The following is a 19,984-nucleotide window of genomic DNA, read 5'->3' on the forward strand; positions in this document are numbered from 1 at the left end:
CCATGCAGACACTGCACAGCACTTATGTCACAATGGCAGCACCCATATGGATGGGACGCCGCCATTATTACGCCGCCACTGCATACTAGGGTTAGGGACCATGCAGTTGCCGCGTGGTCCCTAGCCCTAGTATCAATGTTGGCATGCCACTTGTTGGCGGTGTGTACCAGACCTATGCCTGCAAAGAATAAAATAGCTTTAAAAATGTTGCGAGAGCCTGCTCATTCTCCCATGTGAATAATCTATGATTCCAATACTTAAATGCTTAGTGTTGGTGATAACAGTGCCTGTTTGGATTTTTTTGTGGCTCATGACTTGAAAGCCCAGTCAACCACTGTCTTCCACACAGATACAGATTAGCTGACAAATGACAAAGAACCTGAGACTAAAGAGAAAGAGGTGGGAAACTATGTCTATTTCAGTTTCTTGCATATTAAATAGAGATTTGATATAACTAATGCCAATTTATGCCAACAGTAACTATTTGCATTATAAACAAGTGTATCAATTCTGTTTTTACAGCATTTCAGACCTTCCTTGGGAAAACTGATGTGTCATATGAAATAGAAGAAGTTCTGGAAGAAAGTCGAGTGCAGAGAAACATCCAAGTAGCTTCAATATTTCAGCTGTTATGTGATGGGAGTAAGCGATGGCAGATACTAACTGTAGTTGTAACCATGGCCTGCTACCAGCTCTGTGGCCTCAATGCTGTAAGTAGTCATATTACTGAGGTGATGAACTTTTCAATAATTATGATAAATATCTCTTAGAGAAGATTTATGCTAACCTTTGCTCTAATGTTTGTAGAACTTGAGAATATTTAAAAAATATTTTTGATGATAACTCATCTGAGGTTAAAGGTACATATGATATTAATCATATGGCTGGCTCCTGAGTACCACAAGCAAAACATTTATCCCATGCAAATAGCAGGTTTAAGATCTGCAACCTCTTCCAGGACTGTAGCAGGTGGTAAAATATACCGAACCACCCATGCCAAGGTCTTAATATCAATATGGCTCCCTCTCCTGGCTGTTTCTGAAAGGAAAATGATACACTCATGGGCAAACCATGTAATTAATGCCATTATAATAGAAAGATTTTAGGGGGGAAAATAATGTTTTATTGTTCTGACCATCCACCAAATCACACCTCTTCTCCTGAAATTGGGGTGTTGCTTTGGATGGTCATTGCTGTACAACTTCTCAGCAATATCAGCCTCCCTTTCACACATCCAGTTTGGGCAGACTGACAGTTGGAATGGTTCCCTACAGTAGCATCTTCAAGCTCAGTGCTTCTACACTCCAAAAGGCATGTATTGAAGATTATTTTGAATAATGGAGCTATATTGGAATATACAGAATGCAATGCAATATACAGAAACTAGGCTGCCAGCTGATTCAGATAAAATATGATCGTCATTAACAAACTACACCGATGACTGTAGGCTAATTGTACTGAGGGCCACATTCAGTACTGTAGATCCTTATAGCAATAGGCTAATATGTTTATTAACTGATCTTTTTCAGCCAATATGTTTTATCAACTATAGGTGAGGTCCAAAATAATATGATTATGCCACTTTGGTACATGCGGTAGTCATTTACATGCTGTGGTGCCTATATAGCTTTGGCTTTTATTTGGAGAATCTAAGGAACTGGTAGCAGTACAGGATAGGCTGGCAAGCTTGACGTTGCCATAGCCAGGTTCTGGTCCTGCAACTTTCATTTTTATTAAAAAAAATATTTCTACATAACTAGGGTCCTCAGAGTTGCTTAAAACTATTTTTAAAATATAGTAAAATAAAAATTAAACAACCAACTAAACAACAACTCTAACAGGAGTACCAGCATGTAATTAAACAAAATATTTCAAAGTGGCAGAGAAAGAATGCAATATGAAAGTAAACTGAAATGCACTCTTAAAAATACATTGTCATTCTCTATGTTTTTACTCTCTATCCAAAAATGTTCAAAGAGGAGAAGAGCCAAACCTCCACTATATGGTCACTGCTGATGAGAAGTACAAGGTAGCTAGCTGTAAAGGGGCTTCTCTTGATGACCTCAGTTTCTGGGTAATTTTATATGGTGCAAGATCATTGTTCATTGAATTTGGTCTCAAATTATATATATGTATACAGTGTGTGTGTGTGTCTTTTAGCCAGTAGTTCTGTGAACTGCTGATGTCCATGCTGTTGCTCACTGGTGAGCACTGGTCAATTAGCCAGTATGCTCTACTTTGTTGCAGTATAAAAGTTCCCTTTACTGTGACTACATTGACAAGGTAGACCCAGTACACAACATTTGCTCAGTTTGTGCAACCTGGATAAACTGGGACATTTCCTATACACTTCAAAATATGCAAAACACACTCTTTTCTCATTGAGATTGGCATCTATCTAGGAAATTACAATAACTGAAACACCCTGAATGGATCCACTTCACTTCTGAATAAGTTGTTTGAGCTGATGGTATGGCTACATCCAATTAAGGCATAACTTGAAAATCAGTTGGTATGATGGATGCAGTTATATTTAAAAAGGAAAACATGCCCCTTCCAAAGCATTTCATTATTGCTTGCCAAGGACAAATAGTAGCATTTCCAGCATCACTGTAAGAGTTAATTAGATGCTACTGATAAACTTTCAATGTTTCCTGAGAATAAGATGAAAAATAAATAGTGCTGTAGCTTCAATAAACCTAAAAAGACACCACACAAAGAGTATAGCTTTCCGCTAACTGCTGGATTTCAGTACTAATGACAGTCTTCTTCTGTTCCTTGTTGCAGATATTTTACTGAAAAAAAGACATGGAATTATCTTGTCACCTACTCTTTTTAGAATAGCTCTACTTATAATTATACTTCACAAGTGATAGGAAAATGGCATACACACTGAAATAAACTAGTTTCTGCTAAGTTCTGTGCTTGAGAAACTGGAAGAAGAAGAAGAAGAAGAATAGAAAAGGAGTAGTTTTAATTAATTGTAGGACATATCCATCCCATAAAAGGCCAGTATATACACAACACTGATATCTTGTGGTCTGTGTGTTGTCCAATTAAAACCAGTAATAAAATACAAAGAAATTCCAAGAAATCAATGGTTCTGAGCAAACAGATATCAGAGATTTTTTTAAAAAAAACCTGATAAAAACAAACACCAGCTTAGAGAAAACACCCTTCTCATATTGTAAAACACATCCAAAGAGACTGACAACCAAACTTCCTTCCTTTTATTCTCCCAACTCCTGTGCTTCCCTAACCCTGTTTTGGAGTCCACTTCTCTCCCTAGTCCCACATCCCAGCAGGCTTCCTCCAAGCCCCTTGTGCCCATTACTCCATGGTTCCCTCTTCCAATTTTCCAGATAGAAGCTTGTTACCTTTTTATGAGCAGCCTGGGGAGCTTTCAAGCCAGATTTCCCACATACTTTGTAATACTTAAGAGTTCCTTCAGGGTGTTCATTGAAAATAGTGATGGCATCAACTAGAGACTCTCATAGGATATTCAGATGTTGTTGTTTATAATCTCACTCACACATTCCGATTTTGTTGTTCATGCTATTTTTTTTTAATTGAAACCACATCTATACACATCTCTGTGAGTTTGAATAAAGATAGAGTCAATGATGCAGATGTATTCAAAATACGTCCAAGGCATGCAGAGTTTCATCCCAGTTCATCCTAGGTCAGTTTGCATCAGTTATTCACACCGCCGACAATTTTAGGAATGGTCAGAAAAAACCCCAAGATTGATCGTCCCAGGTTAAATAGGTTTTTTGGCAGCTCGGAGCATTTGAAATGCATGTGAATAACAAAGATTCAACTCACATTTTACTGGGATTATTTTCACCAACTGAATAAAACCTGAGTTTGGATGAAACACAGCCACTTGGAAGAAAAATTAGTTTTAAAAACATTAGAATGGAAGAGGTAGATGACTTAGCAAACACCAGAGGGAGTGCCCAGGGATGGACCGGAGCTCACAGGAACCACACTGACTCCTGGTGCAAAACTATTATCTGGGCATATATATTGATGCAGTTTTATTTCTTGTGATTCTTTAGTATGAGTTATACAACATTGTTTTTAATTCAGTTATTTATACAAAAGATACAATTAGAATTTTTAACCAGGTATTAAAGCAGTTATGGATTTTAAACCTGATTTATTGAAGTACTCTGTCCAAAGTAATTGGAGCATAGGATTGCTGTCTTAAGTGTCACTGACATTTATTCACACATAAGGATGTGTCAGCTTGGGTTGGATTGTGGCCCAAGAGCTAGATGCTCAACAAAATAGCTTACATCCCTTGGCCAGCCCATCATTACTCAGGCATCAAATATATGTAGATATAAATTATAATTAGTTGCTGGAAGATCTTTTTTGAAATCAAGTAATTGGAAATGGCTTCTTGTTACAGATTTGGTTCTACACAAATGACATCTTCAAAGGTGCTGGACTAAGTGCAGAAATGATTCCTTATGTTACCTTAAGCACAGGAGCTGTTGAGATTTTGGCTGCTGTTTCCTCAGTAAGTACAATAAGTTTTGTATCCACTGTGCGACCAAAGAAATAATCCAAAATCCAGGACATGATCTATTTCCGTCCCCTTTGGGTTTGATATGATATTCTTAGATAACATGCAGAGAGAACAGCTACATTTTATACACTGGCTTAGCTATTCTTAGAGCTTTCCTTTGTCCCTTAGTTGTATTCTTTGTATCTTAGTTGATGTTACCACACAAGTAAAGAAAATCACGGTTATCTTTGATAGAGAGGCAGGATACAAATAAAAAATATTTTATTATTATTATATTCCATAACATAGTAAGCCTCAATCAAGAAAATAGCTGGCTTTCACTAGTAACAACTAGTTTCCTTTATGTATATGTAACATTAATGTTAAGTACATTTGAGACCCATTTATTTTATTTCAAGTGGAGAAGATGCTTAACTATGTCCCACTGAAATGAATGGCACTGCACTGAACAGATTGAGACTTACTTCCATGAAAAAAATGCATAACATGCATAGTCTTGCATTGTAAAAGTGCAGGATCATGCCAGTAGACACACAGATTACAAAATGTACATAATCAAACAAAACTACTCTCATTACTGCTTTTTCTGTCCAAGAAAGAAAAAGAGCCTAACTTCACACCTTTGAACTCAGTAGGACAATTTTTGAGTAAAACTGTTTTACTCAAACAGTCTTGAAAAATATAATGCTTGCTACCAATAAATTGTAAAATTGGTAAAAGTGAAGAAGGCTGGGCAAAGCAAAAACTGAAATTGATTCCACTGATTGCATCAGTTTGGTAATTCTGTCCAAGCAGACAATTCTGCTGCTTTGTCATCTTTGCTTTCATACATGGCTCTGTCAGAAGACAAGTTCACATAGCAGCAAAGCAGAAAATGAAATGTAAGGTCATAAACAATAACAGAGAGACAGAATACAGGGGCTACACAGATTAACTCCATTTTTGATAAGTAATAGCTTAATAGCAAAAAAATGAGCTGGGATATCACTGGTTCAAATGTAACCTGAACTAAAACCTGAATAGGCACCTTTACATTGTTTTCCCAGCCTTACTTCTGCTGTTTGTAAGAGGCAGAAGATGATAATACTGTCCTGAAATACAGAGCTGTAGGGATGGTGACTATGATTCTGGCTATATCTACACTGCAGAAATATTGCAGTTTGACTCCACTTTAACTGCATGTATATAGAACTTATAGTCACCCACATTGAAGCATCTAAATGTGAATATCAGTGAGACTTCCTAAGCTTCATTCAGTTGAAAGAAGTACAACAAAATGTTAAGCTTGAAAAGTCCCCAGTAGGAAATTACTGATGTATCTAAGAGAATCAAGAGTGCTGTACTCCTGCTTAGTACAACTGAAGTTTGTAATTCCCTATCACAGAACTTGGCAGCTCATGGGGCTTTCTTGAATAAAGGACAAGTGTTGCAACATAAGATGTCTTGTTCAGCTTGGATCATAACCTAAAACAGTGAAGACCCTCACCTTCTTGCCTCATAGCCTTATGGTATCTGCCTTAACAGTAATGGTGGTAGAGGAAATGAACATTTGTGGAGCCAAGTGGCTTCCTTTTCGGTGTCAGAGTTTGGAATCTCACAGGAATAGGGTTTTTTTTTTTGGGGGGGGGGGGGTTGGACTATGAGGCTGTGTTCTAGAACAGTTTTGTCCTGATGTTTCACCAGTGTTGGCTGGCATCTTCAGAGAATACTGGCATGGAAGAGAGTGAGGTATATATACTGTTGGTTGAGTGGAAGTGATTTACATGTTAATCTGTGTATTGTCCTGGTTTTGAATGCCAAGGCCTCAGGGTGTCTATTTAATTAATGATCCATTGTCTGCTGAGAAAACCCACTGACCCTGGGTGGTTTTCATAAGCATTTGCTGGATCTTGATTTTGCTGTTTTTCAGGACTGGTAGCCAAACTATGGCCCATTACAGACGGGCCTTAAAGTACGTGCTGAGCACATACTAGGGTTAGGAAACGGCGACGCTTCCGCACCCCCCCAACCCTAGTACGTGCTCAGCACGTACAAAATGGCGGCGCAGTTGTTATGTAGTGGGGCCGCGCGAGGGTGCTTAGTGCGCCCTTTCCGTGCCCCCAGAAGGAGCTCCTTCCAGGTTTGCTTCGCTGGGTGCAGCCGTCAGATAGCTGCGCCCAGCAATGCAGAGAAGAAAGGGGCCAAGCGGCCCCTTTCTCCTCCTCCCCGCCACCATCGGGTGTCCTCGGGGCTTGAAGCTCTAAGGACACCCTTTTCCAGGCCGCGGGGACGTGGCCTTTTGCCCCTTCCTCGCAGCCCGGAAAGCAGCGGATCGGGGCCTCAGAGGCTGCCGTTGTGGCAGCTGAGGCCCCAATACACCAGGGAAAGGAACGCCTACAGGCCGCCTCAAAGGGGCAGTCTGTAACACGTCTTTGTTTACTTAGTCTTTTCTTCCCTATTGAAGTTGTCCGGGTGTTTATGGATTTCAACGGCTTCCCTGGGCATTCTGACCTGATAGTTATTGGCATGGTCCAGAATTTCAGTGTTTCATACAGCATTTTATGCCCAAGATGGTTTATAATGTGTTCTGCTACTGCTGATTTTTCTGGCTGACCCTGTCTGCAGTGTCTCCCATGTTCCTTGATTTGTGTTTGAATACTGCGTTTGATGGTCCCTATGTAGACTTGTCCGCAGCTGCACAGTATGCAGAAACTTCCTGTGGCTGTGAGAGGGTCTCTCCTGTCCTTCGCTAAGTGCAGCATTTGCTGGATTTTCTTGGTCAGTTTGTAGATCATTTGGAGGTTGTGTTTCCTCACCACTTTCCCTATTCTGTCTATGACTCCTTTGATGTATTGTAAAAATATCTTCCCTTTGGTAATTGTTTGTCTTCACTCCTATGGGTTTTTCTGGGTCTGACAGCCCTGGGTCTGAGCTGGAATAACCTTTAGTCTGTAGAGCCCAGTCCAGGTGCTTCAATTCATCTTCCAAGAAGTGGAGTTCACAGATCCTTTTTGCCCAGTCTACCAGTGTTTTTATTGTGCTTCTTTTTTGTCTTGGGTGATGGTTGGGGTTTTTGTGTAGGTATTTGTCTGTGTGTGTAGGTTTTCTATATGCTGTGTGGCTCAAATATTGGTTTGGTTTGCCGATGACCAGGACATCCAAGAATGGCAATGTTCCTTCCTTTTCTTTTTCCATCGTGAATTGGATGTTTGGAATGTTGCTATTGTAAAATGCTGTCATCATGTCAGATAAAAGTTAGGGTAACTTCTTTGTTTTGTGTGTTCCACTTTGTCATTTGTCTTTGTAAAAATGATTGTACTATGACTCATTCAGTGTCCTTGGAAATCCCTGAGGATCATGAACCCCTATTGCCTTTGGATAGGAGTTACAAGAGCTGACAACATAAATCCACCACTGTTTTTGTGAGTAAAAAGCTAACATTTATTTATTTTTCTTCAGGGCTTGGTGATAGAGCGAGTTGGACGCAGACCTCTTCTGATTGGCGGATTTGGCTTGATGGTTCTCTTCTTCGTAATACTGACTGTGTGCATGACCTTACAGGTAGGCAAGATTTTTCTGTTCTGCTTTCTTTGAAACATGAGACCATTCTTTTCACTGATTCTGTACTAATGTATGATCTTTAATATGTAACTATGGCCTGTTACAGACTGCCAAAATAAAGCTGCTTCGGGTCTCTTTGGAGGTATGTTATTTAAATGATGCATGGGTCCTAAGAGTCCGGAGGTCACGCCAAAGACACACTCCATTCCTAAGCACTGGAGTGCAGCTTTGGTGCAGCTTCTGGATTCTTAGGATGCATGCATCATTTAAACAGCATACCTCCAAAGAGAACCAAAGCAACTTTATTTTGGCAGTCTGTAACAGGCCTAAGAATTTATATTAGTGGGCTAACTATGAATGTATTACACTTCCCAGTTTTGTTTTGTTTTCCTCATTTATTTATTATGTTTAGACAGGAAACATCCAACAACTCCTCCTTCAAATTGTTTTTGCCATTTACAAAATGTGCAGTGAAACAGTTAGGAGATAAAGTATTAAGAATTATTTAGCACATGGCAGAACTAAGTGGAAGTCCCTTTAATCTCTACTTTGTTCGTCTTTTGTTGATGTAAATTATTGTACACTTCCTTTTGTTCCAGGAGGCTTTTCTCAAATGGATGACAGCTAAAATTCTGACAGGTTAGAACAGCCTACTTGGGTGAACTTTCAGCACATTGCATTTCTGCAGGCAAAGTCATGATCTCCATTCCTCACACAAAGGTTAAAACATATTTTCCATGATCATCAGAGTGGAAGCAAGAGTTGCTTTGAGTAGTGTGCAGACCTGCTTATAGCTGGCCTGTGAGTCAGAACTTAGATATAACATGTTGCCTGAGTCAAACCATGTGTCCAGGTAGCCCAGTGCTATCTATGCCAGCAAGCTGCAGCTGCCAGGCTTCTTACATTGCCTACAGTCTTTTGAAACCAAAGAAGATAAGAAATGAAGATGAAAGCTGGCATCCTGTTAGACAGTTACAATGTTGTAAACTCAGCCTACAACCTTGTAACTGTTTTGTATTGCCAATTACAGTTGTGGCACTAATGCTGTGACCTCAAATGTCCCAAGATTGACCTTAGAAACCACTCAGCCCTCCAAAATGACAAGGTCTGTGATGCTGGCAAGCAAAGCACTGCAGGATAATATGGCCAGCTCCTTCCTACTAGCTAGTGATGGGGGCCCATTGCAACTCTTGCTTACACTGTCACTTACACTGGCTATTCTGCAGTGCCCCACTCGCCAACACCATAGAGGTCTATGGCTGGGAAAAGCTGACTGGCTTTTAATATGGGTTTCAAGGGTAAGATCAGGAGATGGCTGTGATGCAGGATTTTGACCAGGAGCTTGTACGTGCACATTATGTGTTTCATAACTCACAAATCTTCTCCAGATGTGGTTACTGACTTCTTCAAAAGAACTATTCCACAACTGAGGGATATTTTACTAGCTACCGATACAAAAGTATTTCCCAGATACTTTGCAGTACATTTTATAATATGCTGAAGTAAGGGTTGAATTGGTAATTGATTCAAGTGGAGCTGTGTCAAAAATTCTGTCACATTTGCAGAGCATCGTGTGGTGCCTTAACAAGTAATATGTTTTATTTGTCATAAGTATTCATGGTGTCTGTTGTTTTGTTTTTAAATTAAATTGCTTTTAAATTTTTATTGTAAAGTTTTTAAACAATTTTATTTGTGAGTCACTTTGGGTCCCTTTCTGGGAGAAGGGCAACACAGAAATGAAAAGAAATAAATAAATGTGGAGTTGGGTTTTTTTCTGCAACAAATTAGTTATATATTAGCTACCCTTTTGAAAACTCATCACATGTGCAGTAGCAGAAGAAAAGAATGCTTTACTGTAAAAGGAATAGATATAATTTTCTATGGGAAATTGTATTATTCCCCCCATCCATATATTATGGAATGAAGGCTTTGGCTTGGAAGTGCTTTTATAATTCTGTAGCCAAGAAGTAACATTGTCTTTATTCCCAGTTCATATTTACTATAAGGTAAATATGAGTTTCAAAATGAGTTTCAGTACCAGCCGGTACAGTACAAAGACAAGGTCAAAAGACAGTGTTGATCATTTATCACATTAGGCAGGTGGGAATCATAAGACCTAAAGCAGAAAACATTGCAAAATACAGGCTGAAGAACAGGTAACTGTTGAAGGCAGAGTAGCTCTCCTTCCAGTGAGTTGCTTAGTTTTATGAATACAGTTTGTAAAAGAGTTATAGAGATCCAGCCAGACCTCTGATCTTTCTCCAAGTCACTAGATCCCAAGGAACTACATTTCTAGCTTGGTTGTTGCTATAGATGGTACAGCAATATATAGTAAAGACTGGACTGGCACCTTCAACTGTCTCAATCAGGCAGGGAATCAAATGTCTATGCTCTGTTGTCTGAGTTCCTTGTTAGAGAACGTTGGTGTAATAGTCCATATGTGCAATCTTTATTGCTTCTTTCTTATGGAAGCAAGTTGTGAGTTCAAGCTACAATGCTTAATGATATAGACTGGGCTTATTTGCTAGCAAATGACATTGTTATTAACATTGTCTAAATGTATTAGTGAAGATATATCATCCTGAGCATGTTTGTGTGCTAGCACAGAAACTGCCTTAAAAGCCTTAAAAGCCTCATATCCTTGCAGAATGAGTTATTATGGCAACTATGAAGTTCATTTTTATGTACACTCTTGTCTACCTTTTCATGATTGACTGTAGACTACAGAAAACCTGTGATGTTCTTTGCATTTACTACAAACAGTATCTAATGTGCACTTTACACATTAATAACAACAATACTCCCCTTTTATTTTTTAGGATCAGGCAGTTTGGCTTCGGTACCTCAGTATAGTCTGCATTCTTGCAATAATTGCATCATTTTGCATTGGACCAGGTAATTATCCCCCTCTCCCCAAATGCATTTGTTAAGTGAATACTCAGCTATTCAGGCTAAAATAATGATTTCAGTAGCCTTTCTCTCATAACTAAATGGTCTACATATTTCCTGTTGTTGCTCATGATATTGATCATGTGGGGAATGGAAAACAGGAAAAATTGAGAAAATAGTGTTTATAATGCTGACTTGATGTATTCTGTATAATAGAAATGTTCATCTTTCCTGTTGCTCTCTGAATACCAGGAGGTCACTGCTAATCTTGAATGGTCACTGATTTAACTCTAATCTTATAGTGTTGATAAAAAGGTTACAGTATAGTTGTACAATAAAAGTTTTTTCCCCCAAGAGAAGCATTCTGATAGTGAGACATAGATTTTCTCTTAAAGTGCACTCACAGCGCATTTAGTTAGAGCCCAACTCAAAGTCAGGCACACTGTAGTTTCCTTGATTTCAATAGATCTTGAATGTACTTATTTTGCTGCATTGGGATCTTTGTACATAATCCATTGTAAAGTAGTCTTACATACTGAACTTAATGAGATCTACATTCTGCTAACATTATTACTGGTGTGAGTGTAAAACTCATACAGAAGGTGCGGGAATAAAACAAAAGAGGACAACTCTCACTAAGTCCACTGAGGGAAAATCAGACATTTAATGGCTATAAACATTTTATCACATTCTAGTATATGGTGTGGTAAGATTCTCCTTACCACTTGGCAAAACATAACTTTGAGTTAAAAATCTTAAGTAGAGGAAGTGATATCCTGAAATTGGGTGTTAATAGAAGAAAGGTAGCCTACTTCTTCCAGCATGATCCTCCTTGATTTTGAAGATGGCAGCAGCAAAAATTGTTCTTTTTTTAGTCTTTTTTATTGTGGCAACAGCAAAGCTCCATTCCCTGCATTTTCTCCCCCTCAGATGTTTCTGGAATGAGACAGTATGGATCCATCACTCCAAGGAAGTAGTCTAGGCACAAATGGCAGTCAACATTTTCACCTTACCTAACCCATATAGATGAAACATTCTGTCATCCTGTGCCACACATCCTTTCACAATGTTTGAGTGCTGATATGTGATACGCAGCTTTGCTGACTGATAAATAACGTAAAGCAAGCATTCCAGAATCTAACTAAACACACAGTCTTATCAGTGAAGAATACAAAGTGCTATGGAATTACACTGTTACTTCTTCTTCCAGAGGCATTGTGGAAGATCAATGCACAATCATTCCTGAAGAGCTCTAGTATGAAAAAGGAACGTAGTGTTACTTAAATTTATATTCATAAAGCTTTATGTTATTAGTTGGTATGCTGCTGTTCAGAGATTTGTTTGTTTGCTTGCTTATTGTTTTAATTTTGATTTAGTGAGTTTATATTTTGGCTCAGAGTGCCCCATATATGGTAAAATTTGCAAGATGCTAAGAATTTCTTTCACAGCTAGATCTCACTATTATTATTATTATTATTATTATTATTATTATTATTATTATTATTATGCTTTATTTCTATAGTGCTGTACATAGCGCTGTACATACAAACAATAAAATAGATAAAGTAAACCTGTGACAGAGATGGTGAGCTAAAATAGGATAATATGGTCTTTTCTGATCAGGAAGATGTTTATTAATGATTCTTGACTACTTCTTTACAGGTGGGATCCCATTTGTCCTAACTGGGGAGTTCTTTCAACAGTCTCAAAAGCCAGCTGCATTTATGATTGCTGGGATAATCAACTGGCTGTCCAACTTTATAGTTGGACTTGTTTTCCCTTTCATCCAGGTATGAACTCTGAATTATATAAGATAGAATGAATGCTGGAATGGTAAAACCCAGAAAATGATAAAATAAGGTTCATGGTGGAATGATTTGTTGTATATTAATTACTGTGTTATAACATAAATACTTTAATTACACGGAACCTCGACATAAGGAGAATTATAGGCCTGTTACAGACTGCCAAAATAAAGCTGCTTCGGATCTCTTTGAAGGTATGCTGTTTAAATGATGCATGCATCCTAAGAATCTGGAAGCTGCACCAAAGCTGCACTCCAGTGCTTAGGAATGGACCTCCGGACTCTTAGGCCCCATGCATCATTTAAACAGCATACCTCCAAAGAGACCCCAAGCAGCTTTATTTTGGCAGTCTGGAACAGACCATAGTGTTAAAGTGTATTAAATGTAAGTTAGCTTCATTATGAAAGGGTATATTTTATACCCTGAATGCATAGCTTGGAATTTACTTATTAACCTACTGAGTCACTGATTTTTCTAGTGCTTTCTCCAAACTTCATAGATTCCCCAAATAATACTGAAATTTAAAATATGTTTTAGTTAATCGTTGTTAACTGCCCTTGAGTCAGCCCCAACTCATGGCAACCTTGTGGATGAGACATCTCCAAGACCCCCTATCCTCCACTGCTCTGCTTGTCTTGTAGATTCATGCCTGTAACCTCTTTAATTGAGTCTAGCCATCTGCTGTATGGTCTTCCTGTCTTTTTATTGCTCTCCACCCTTCCCAGCATAATTGTCTTTTCATGTCAGTCATACCTTCTCATGATGTGGCCAAAGTACAATAGCCTCATCATCAAGATGCCTCCTTTTTTATTACATTTCCAACAGTAAGAAACGCCGTGTTTAGCCAATCTAGCAATCTTAATTGGGATCAAGTACCACCTAAAAATAACTTATAATAGTTTTCTCTTAATTTAACACATTTATTTTCTTTAAATTATGTTGAGACATTGTTCAGATCACATTTTGGGATGATAACTGGTTTTGTTTTCTTCTTCAACTTTACACTTAGTTTTTTATACAGTCAGCACCTGGTCTAGTTTTGGCCACAAGAATAGAACTTCTCCATCTTCTGCTTCCAATTATTTAGAATGTCAGATTTTTGTATTGACCAAGTGGTGATGTTCATTTATAAAGTCCCCTCTCTGGTTGTATGAAGAAGGTATTTGTGATGAATAGATCATTAGACTCACATAATTCTATTTGTCACTTTCCTGCCTCATTTCTTGTGCCTAGTCCAAATCTTCCTACAGTTGTTTTTTCTTTTTTGCTTCCTACTTTAGCATCCCAACCTCCCATCATTATCAAGTAGTCCTGTTTTGGTGTGTTGTCAGTTTCTTTCTGAACCCCATCATACAATCTCTCAATATCTTCTTACTCTGCCTCTATGGTGTATGAATATACTTGGATAATGGTAATATTTATGGGCTTTCCCTAAAACCTTATCAACATGATTGGGTCAGACTTTGCATTGTATCCATTGACTGCTCTTGCTACATCTCTTTACTATTAAAGTCACCCTGTTTTTTCCTGTCTTTTCATTAGTCACCATTGACTAGGGAACCAATAAAGACTTGTTTTCCAAACTTATCTCCTCATAGCTGCTTTGCAGGAGGAAGGGCTGAGGAGAGAGGGCTGGACATTTAGCATCCCTGAGAAATTACAGTACTGTAGTAGCCCAAATATTTACTCTCCCATCATCTATGCATTGTTTTCCCTAGCAGATAGGGAGGGCGTACATGCTCTGATATTTACTTAAATTAAAACAAGTAAGATTTTCAGACAAAGCAGGAAAAGGCCACTTCCCTATTTCAAAAGGAACTCATTTAAAATTTCTATAGCAACATACTGCTATAATTCACTTTGACATATTAACCCAACTTTTATTCAACATGTATTCAAAATAGAAGGAGAAATATAATAAGGCACTTTTTCCATATCCTTATTTCCACTAACGTGGTACTTTTTGCAAACAATAAATGTGTAATCTTCAGTCTGTGAAGAGAAAAGAACTGATGTAATGCATCCTGATAGTACATTCCAGGGTGTCTCAGGTCTCATGAACTTGTGAACGTTTACATTTCCTTGGTATCCTTAAAGGTATATATTGCCCAGGGCAGAAAAACATGTTACCCTTTTGAGAACGGTAGCATTGTTCTTAGGGGAAAGACTACTTTGACCTTGATATTGTGGGTAGCAAAGAGACTAGCTGAATAAGAAGCTAAGGATCTAAGAGATGTGAATTCTAAAGAAAACATGTTCATTAATATATTCAGTCTTTGAAAATCTGTACAAAAAATTGAAGTAGACTTGAGACACCATGATTATACACTTTCAAGAATCAGATAAGTAAATCAGTAGTTGACATCCTTACTCACCTGACATGAAACTGTTATCATGAAGTGAACTTTGGAAAATGTTATGCTTTCTCAACAAACTGTAAAATGGGTTGAATCCCTATTAGAGCAAGAATGCAGTACGAGCCTCTATTCTATAACCTGGTGAATGTAGTGGTTACTGTAGCAATTGGGGTGTTTATAATTGTTTATCATGTTCTGTAAGCAAGTTACACACACACACACACACACACACAGAGTTTTGAAAGAAAAGCACTAATCAGCTAATAGGAATCAGAAATTTCCCTAACAGTAAGAACAGAATGTCAGTGGAAGAAATGACCTCAGGTGGTAATGTGTTCTGCTTTGCTTGAGGTAGGTAAGCAGAAATTGGCACACCATCCATCAAGGATACTCTCATTCAGGGGTTGGCAACTACTGAAGGCAGCATTACCTCTAGGAGACCTTGGAGTGCCACACCTGCTCCCTACCCCCTCCCCCAAATATTTTGCCTTGCAATGCTTCTGGGGTGCATAGGGGCATTTTCACTATGTTTTGGGTTTACACCCAAGGGAGGCACAAAATATGGTGGAAATGCACCTCACACCCTCAGTAGACATTTAAAAACATCTCAGAACAAAAAAATATTTGTGAAAATTGTTACAGACACTGTAACCCTGTGGTGGGGAGAGGGCTTCAAAATGTGATAGAAATGCCATCCATACACTTGTAGTATGCATTTGGGGGCATTCTCAAGCAAAAAGCTGGGGAGTTTTGCCAAACTTCACCCAGTCCTGTTCTACTTATATCCTGCATTGCAAAAGATTGCATTGAGCAGAGGCCTCTATGATTCTAAACACTCAGTAGCAAGTGAGCCTTGCCTTGGCACAATGTACCAAATGGCACTTAGAACTAATCAGTTTCTGCATTTTTTTGTAAGTTCATAAAGTTCATTTTGGGATGGTTTCTTCTAGGCTTTGTTCTAACACAAACAGGTAGGACAATATTTCAGAAATAATTTTGCCAGTGCTTAACCTATAATATAACCTATAATATAGTTGAAGGAGTGTGGATTGAGACTGAAATTTAATTTAATTTAATTTACATATCTTCTGCATCCAAAGCCCTAATCTCTTAACTGTGGTTCTTCATTGACAAAAGAGAAGCCCTCTGGGTATAGTTAAAGGCATTTTTCCATCAATGAAGGGAAGTATGTTGGCTCTCCAACTAATACTACTATTGGTTATGCCAGTTGGTCTGATGGAAATTGCTATTCAGAAGCATCTGGAGCAGTGGGTTCCCAACCTGTGGGTCGGGACCCTTTTGGGGATTGAATGACCCTTTCATGGGGGTCGCCTAGGACCACTGGAAAACACCTATTTAATTACTGTCATGAAGTAGCAATGAAAATAATTTCATGGGTTTGGGTCATCACAACATGAGGAAGTATATTAAAGGGTCGCGGCATTAGGAAGGTTGGGAACCACTGATCTGGAGGGATACATGTCCTATGCCCCAGCATTACATGTTGTTCATATCTCAAACTGAGATCTGTTTGTTGCCTTTATATGATTAATAATGTTGCATATTATATTTTTACTTTATGTTTTCAGGAAGGTTTGCAGACCTACTGTTTCCTCGTCTTTGCTGCTGTCTGTCTCGCTGGAGCCATTTACCTTTATTTTGTCCTGCCTGAAACAAAAAACAAGACTCTTGCTGAAATCAACCAGGCATTTGCCAAGAAGAAAGTGCCATTAGAAATTCGTGAACTGGACCATTTTGAGGACAAGAGAAAATCAAGCAAAGAACAAGAACTCAACTTGTCTTCTACTCTGGAGAACGGAGAAACCAAAAGCAGAATAGTTTAAAATTCAGTGTTTCAAACATTTTTTTTTCTTGTGCCTTGATACCATTCACTCTTTCAACCCAGACATTTTTAACCTCAGTGTGGTTGTAGGGGAAATGGTTGTGACTGGGTTTCATCTGTGGTATAAGATATGTGAGGATATAACACAAAAATTAACAAAGGCAAATAATGGAGAATAGTTCCATCTCCATAATGGAGATGTTGCTTAGTGATTCATTTTCATATATAAGAAAATTCAAAACTGATCATTGTTTGAGGTAGACAAGGAAGAGATGGTGTTCAGAGATCAATTCAGCATTTCAAATAGGAATTTGAAATCAAGCCCTTCCGTGCTGTATCTGGTAGGGAATGCTCTCTCTTGTTCTTAATGCCTCACATTCTTAGGTTTGCCACTGAGGTGCTTCATCACTCCTACTGCTGGCCTTGCTATTCCAGCCAAACAGACTTGACACTTTTGGAGGAAGAAAACTAACCATGTTGCCAAGCTGTTTTTCAAAGGTGCCTATTAAACTAGACATTATCAAATATTTTTAAATGCCACTGAAGAGACTGGATGGCCTCCTTCAACCTAGCCCTGGTTGTTTTGTTCATCTCCTTGAGTTCAGAGGATAAATGCGGCTAGCAGTTTCCTATGCAGCAAGCATACTCCAGTGTAGGAAAGAGCATACTTTTTGATCTATTCAGTGGGAGGGACTGCTGTAATTTCCACAGAAGATGTCCTGCACTTGCAGAACTACAACTGCCGTGTGCTTCCATTGTGAGAAAAGTGACTTATTATGTGCTGATGTTGCACAAACCGATTAATTAACAGCCGTTTAGCTCCTTGGGTTTAAATTTTCCAGGAATTATAGGGGGAACTATTAAAGATTGCATGCATCACATATACTATAGATTTTTCAGTTTCAGAGTCCTCATGTGAGACATTGTTTAAATCTCAGGGTTTACCAGCTTTTTCCTGGTTCTTTTTCAAATTAAATCAGGTCAAAGGAAATAAAATCTACTGTTTTAGGAGACTGGTGAAATGTCAGGAAAACTTTTCTATGAACATGGCCTCATAGCCTGACAAATCCACAAAGTTCAAGGAAAATTGTGTGAAGACAGAGCCACTTAAAACTTCAAATATCCTGAGGAAATATTAAATATACTTATTTATTATGCATGCTAGCTAGTCAACCCTGAACCCAGAAATTTTAGCATTAATGGAAAAACATTAAGGCAATAAATTTAGGTATATTTTTCTTTTCCCCATCATGAAACCTGTTCAGCCTTCTCACCCTCTGTTAATTGGGAACAATACCACCACCTGGCCAAAGCCCAAGATGGGAGCTGGGAATACACTGCAACCTTTTACTGCAGTTTTTCAGTTGTCACTTACTATGTGAACAAAAAAGATAAGAGATAAGCTAGCAGATTTAGAAGTGTCAGATACAAACTTCTCACTTACTGATATCTAGTTTGCTAAAGGGGAAGTAAGTACTCCATGTTAACCTGTTACAGCAGTAAGTCTTCAGCTTGTCAGACCTCACAGCCTTTATCTGCCCAACCTGCATTTCTTAACGTTTTGCCATATAGTCCTATGGGGCTAGTGCTGCAGTTAGGATCCACCCAGCTGAAGCCATCAGTTGAAGAGCCGCCTTGAGTCCCAATTTGGGAGAAAGGAGGAGTAAAAATAAAATTAAATAAATAAATAAAAGATCAACGTCAGAAGACACAGCGCTAGAGCATTCAGCTTCAATTGTAGGACATAGTGGAAATATCAATGTTAAATGTCACCATGTCTCATCATCCAGTATTCCTGTTGGTGGCATTACTTTTTTCCATTCGTATGCTGCTGTTTCCATTACTAAAAAGGGAAGAATGAATGTAATAGTCTTATTGGATGTGAATAATAGTTTACAATGGAGCCAATAAATGTTTTGTTTGTGGTAGGGTTCTGTTTCACTCAATCACTCCTACATCTATTGACTTGAGACTAAGTACCTAAATACTCGAAAGGCACCAGATCCTGTCTGATCTTGCAAGCTAAGCAGGATCAGCCCTGGTTGGCATTTGGATGGAAGACAATCAACAGATACCACATACTGTAAATTATACTTCAGAGAAAGGAACTGGCAAAACCACCTCTGAGTATTCCTTGCTAAGAAAACCCTATGATATTCATGGGACTGCCATAAGTCGACAGATGACTTGAAGGCACACACCCACAAGTACCATAATAGAAGTTTATGTTGTTAGAATTAGATAATTGCTAGTCTAGGTCTCCCCTCCCTCATTTTTTTATTTATTTTCTGTTCAGTAGCATTCAGGTTATTCATAAGTCAGCTCAGACTTTATTACTTGAATCCATCACTGATAAGGTCAGTGTTTGTAACTGAGAAATTATGAGAATGTAATCCAGAACTGAATAAAATATTATTAATTTTTTTACTTACATGATACATGTTTCATTTTTTATATGGTTTAAAGTCTGGGGACCATTTTTCCAACCATAAAACTCTGAAGGCTATAGTAGTCTCTTGATTCAATCCAGCTGAGAAAAAGGAGATTCTCTGCTAAAACAGGATTTGGAGAATGTGGCCCATATCCTCAGTCATAGCCTGAGGTTTATAGCCTCAGTCATTGCCTGAGGTTTATAGCTTCAGTCATTTTGGCTTCTACTGAGAGTTCAGGCTTGATTTGCTCATCTTTTGGGCATCCATGTATCTCCAGAATTTTTTCTGGCACCACATTTCAAATTAGTCTCTTCCTATCAGTTTTCCATGCTGTCCAGGTTTCATAACCATGTATAGAAACAGAAAATAATATGTCATGGGTTATTATTATGAGTTCTGAATTCACCCCCACTTACCAACTTTGCAGAACTCTGTCCTTCAATATGGCTGCCTAGATTTAAGGTGGATTTGAGTGGTCAAATTGGGAGATGGAGCACAGCCACAACACTGGCTACATATCTATCTGATGTAGGATCTCAACCCACATCAATATAAGAATAGACTGAACTAAATGCAAGCCT

The 19,984-nt window shown here is 38.5% G+C and overlaps 1 protein-coding gene across 2 annotated transcripts in view; it reads left to right on the top strand.

The window, feature by feature from the left end:
- Positions 1-19,379, top strand: part of SLC2A9 (solute carrier family 2 member 9) — a 70,174-nt gene extending 50,795 nt beyond the window's left edge. For both annotated transcript variants that reach the window (XM_042470063.1, XM_042470064.1), the window contains exons 8-13: positions 523-710; positions 4,418-4,528; positions 7,976-8,077; positions 10,897-10,972; positions 12,629-12,756; positions 16,718-19,379. In XM_042470063.1, the coding sequence (XP_042325997.1) occupies positions 523-710; positions 4,418-4,528; positions 7,976-8,077; positions 10,897-10,972; positions 12,629-12,756; positions 16,718-16,972 (860 nt within the window). In that variant the 3' untranslated portion in view covers positions 16,973-19,379. The remainder of the gene's footprint in view (positions 1-522; positions 711-4,417; positions 4,529-7,975; positions 8,078-10,896; positions 10,973-12,628; positions 12,757-16,717) is intronic.
- The last annotated feature ends 605 nt before the right edge of the window (positions 19,380-19,984 follow it).

This window comes from Sceloporus undulatus, chromosome 5, assembly GCF_019175285.1.
Source record: "Sceloporus undulatus isolate JIND9_A2432 ecotype Alabama chromosome 5, SceUnd_v1.1, whole genome shotgun sequence".
NCBI classification, from domain to species: Eukaryota; Metazoa; Chordata; class Lepidosauria; order Squamata; family Phrynosomatidae; genus Sceloporus; species Sceloporus undulatus.